Source organism: Notothenia coriiceps, unplaced genomic scaffold, assembly GCF_000735185.1.
Source record: "Notothenia coriiceps isolate Sejong01 unplaced genomic scaffold, NC01 NC01_scaffold00017927, whole genome shotgun sequence".
Classification (NCBI taxonomy): domain Eukaryota; kingdom Metazoa; phylum Chordata; class Actinopteri; order Perciformes; family Nototheniidae; genus Notothenia; species Notothenia coriiceps.
Window position 1 is genome coordinate 8632 of NW_011350628.1, and position 3695 is coordinate 12326.

General features: G+C 37.9%; 1 protein-coding gene across 1 annotated transcript in view; it reads right to left on the minus strand.

The window, feature by feature from the left end:
- oser1 (oxidative stress responsive serine-rich 1) overlaps window positions 1-3324 on the minus strand; it is a 6329-nt gene extending 3005 nt beyond the window's left edge. The window contains exons 1-2 of the mRNA XM_010777279.1: window positions 3006-3324; window positions 1005-1114 (exon numbers count right to left, since the gene is read on the minus strand). Of these exons, the coding sequence (XP_010775581.1) occupies window positions 1005-1081 (77 nt within the window). The 5' untranslated portion in view covers window positions 1082-1114; window positions 3006-3324. The remainder of the gene's footprint in view (window positions 1-1004; window positions 1115-3005) is intronic.
- Window positions 3325-3695: the final 371 nt, after the last annotated feature.

A 3695-nucleotide genomic window follows, 5' to 3' on the forward strand; every position in this document is an offset into this window, starting at 1 on the left:
TGTCATTGATTCGTTCAATTGACTTACTCAGTGCTTGAATTAGTTCTCAAACGGTTATGAAAATGTGAGTATTGTCTGCATAGCTATGGAAACTGATTCTGTTGTTTTCTATTATCTGAGCCACTGGAAGCATTTAGATGTTAAAGAGAAGAGGCCCCAAGACGGAGATTTGAGGAGCTCCGCTTGTCATGTCTGTCCACTGGGATGTGTAGTTACCAATAGAATCAAAGTGTTTCCTTTCCTTTAAGTAGGATTCAAACCAATTTAGAACTGTTGCCGAAAGTCCAACCAAGTTTTCCAGTCGGTCGAATATAAGTTAAGATAAGATGGACCATTATTTATACCCATAGGGAAATGCACTTGTCATGGCAGCAACAGACTTTGAAGAAACACAGATATTACACATAGAATATACAAGGGAATACAAATAATTCAAACAAATCAAATAAGAACAAACATGTATTAACAGCGTTAATAGAAATAACAAATAACGGGAGTTAAGCAATGATCCAGTGAATGTACATATATACAGATATGTGAGAAGAACAGATGTTAAATATACAATATATACATTTAAGGTGCAGGTAACAGAGAGTATAAGTTGTATGTGCAGACAGTGCAAATATGATCAATGTTCAGTGCAGGTTATTGATGGGTTACAGGGCTCGGTTGTGCAGCCTGATGGCTACAGGCACAAAGGAGCTCCAACAATGCGTGTAGGACAGAGAGTGAATACACACACTATACAGAGATGTTGGATGAGAAACCAATGTGAGTTTGGAACATTGAACAATGTAAATCTATTCTAGTCGACCTCAACAATGGAATTATGATCAGTAGAAATGGACATGGGACCTTTAAATGATTCTAGAAATGTTTTAATTGTTTTATATTTGTATTTATTTTACTTTGACATTAAACATATGTGGTAACCTTATGGTACCTTCTTGGTAATAAAAACCATTCTGACATTTGTTTCAGCGTATGTTGTTGTTGTTGTTTACCTCTCAGCGTCCACCCTCAGCTTCTTGAAGGCCGTCTGCAGCGTCTCGTCCTCACAGTCCTTCCCTCCTGCCTCCATGCTGGGAGGAGGGCGCTCTGACCAGCCACCCAGCTGAAAGCAACAGGAAGGAATACAAGACTCAACAAACAGCTCAGGAACAGAGGAGGAGGAAGTACTGCTTTACTCAAGTACTAGTACCAATTCATTATTGTCAAACTACTCCATTAGGTATACAAACTAAAAGTATGACAATGGCCTTTATGGGTGTATATAATTATATATATACATGTGACATTTCTAGATGACATTACATGTTAGATGCTTTTTATCCAAAGCGACTAACATACTCAATACTGTGGGCAATCCCCACAGGAGCCCTTTGGGGTGAAGAGTCTCAGGGACACAACGACATGCTGACTGCAGTGGGGTTTGAACCTGTGCTCCCCTGATCCCAACACCAAGGCTCTACCACTGCGCCACACGGCTCCCATGCTTGATAAATCAAGAAGCATTTTACTGCTGTAGACAAACAAAGATCTGATGGAAGTTTTGTAAAACTAATTGACTCTTGTGTGACTTTAAGAGTCCACTAGTTTCATTTTTGGAGATGTATATTGTTAAAAGCTATCTATCCATCCATCTATCTATCTACAGTGTTTCCCCTACCATTGTCTTGGAGGGGCGCTGCGCCCCGCAACCGGAGCCCAACGGAGCCAACGGAGCCCCGCCTGAAATTCAAGGTTTTTTTTTTATTTTGAACCAAATTGCAACTAATCTATATCTACTGCCAATTTTCACTTTGAACATGTGCTCTTTTATTAAATAAACTAAATGCTTTCATTTGAAGTTGTGAGTTTAGTGTTTTTGACCCTAAGAAACACTGATGTACTATTCAATAACAATAATCCACAGCTCCTCTCTGCTCCAGAGGATTTAAAAAAATATATATATTTTACTCTAAAGTTTTGTTTTTATGTTTATTTTCTACTCCTTTTCACAGTATGAGCAATGCCTTGTTCACATGCTGCTGTAACGGGATGAATAAGGTATATCTTATATTTTCTTGAGTAATTGTACTTACACCTGTATATGTCTATAGAAACTGCACATCACATCTTATTTTTATATTTTATGTCTTGTAAATTGCACTGTTGAGGAACCTGCAATCTAAGTGTTTCATACATTACATAAATAAACCTTTGAATCAATCTGTTTTTTGTGATGTCATCGTGACACTGGATTGCTCTGCACTCGACCTGTAATTGCTTTATCACCTAATTAAAGAACAAGAGTGATATATTGAGTATTTCCTCAACAAACAGACAGAAACATGGACACACACACACACACACACACACTGCATTTAACATGTACACTTCACTGGATGGACTTACATCTTTGCAAAATCACAAGAAGGAGAGGAACACCCGGAAACATTTCTCATTATTTGACTTATTTATGACCCTCACTGTATTGTTAATGATTGATTTTGGAAACTGTTTATTTTATATATACTGTATTTGCACCATTCAATGTTACTGACCGAATAAAAGTGTCTTAAATGTTGATTAATTAAAGAAAGAAATAGACTCTGCTTGTGAACAGCGACTCTCAAATGTACAGTGTAACAGCAAAAGTGGCATAGCAGGTAAACAAGGCAAGCCACAATAATAAAGTCAAGCAGACATTAGTGTAAAATAATAACAAGTACACAACCATGACTAAAACAAAATTGTTTGTAGCAGCAATTTAAGTAAACCAAGTGACATATTAAATTATTTCAAGCTCAAAAATACGTTTTGGGAAATTTATGAACAGATGTGTTCTTCATATAGTGATTATAGCACCGTACGGTTGTAAGCAAGTGTTTATTTTGCATGTTTATCGCACACGATTTCAACAACTGTCACACTTACTGGCTAGTGCTAACAGGCTAGCTGTGCGCTGGACGTCGTTTAAAACAGTTTTAAAACATTTAAAAAGGTGTGGAGGTGATACTCACGGTTCAAGATATCTTGGTCGCAGTCAAGAGAGGTAGGGGGCATGAAAGGTGTTCACCCCGTCAACAACAATAACAACAACAACAGGCCTCTCTGGATGTTCGCCCAGCGAGGCTAGCTGCAGCTAACGGCTAAGAATGCTAACAGCGAAAACACGAACTGTGCCTTTTATGAAAAGCCTTCGGATGGATGTCTGGACTCGTATCCAGGAATGACTGGATTTCAACAATAACAGCTTTAGATGTAAACAGAAGAGCCGTTAACAGCTCTAATGGCGACTCCTTCTCTCTCCTTGTTTACAGTGACTCTGCAACAACCAGACCGGTGACGTAACCACCTCAAAATCACTCTGACGTCACTGCTGTTAGAAAATAATTCACTTCAGGTTTTTTTATTGTTATTTATTAATTATTATATAAATAAATGTACATTATTTTCCTATTCATGACATGGTTTACTATCCAGAGAAGTGAGAAAAGGGGGAAAGTGTTTATTACGTCTTTGTTATATAACAGTGTTAGATTACATCCATATGCAGAGGAGGGAAACTAACTACCTAGTAGCCTACATAGTACATTTACTCAAGTACTAATTCCGTCTATGACGGATTTTTTTTAACAATGACGGAAAGATCTGAAAGCAGTCCGTCATTTTGACGGATTAGAACAAACACAGAACAGCGCCAACGTTTC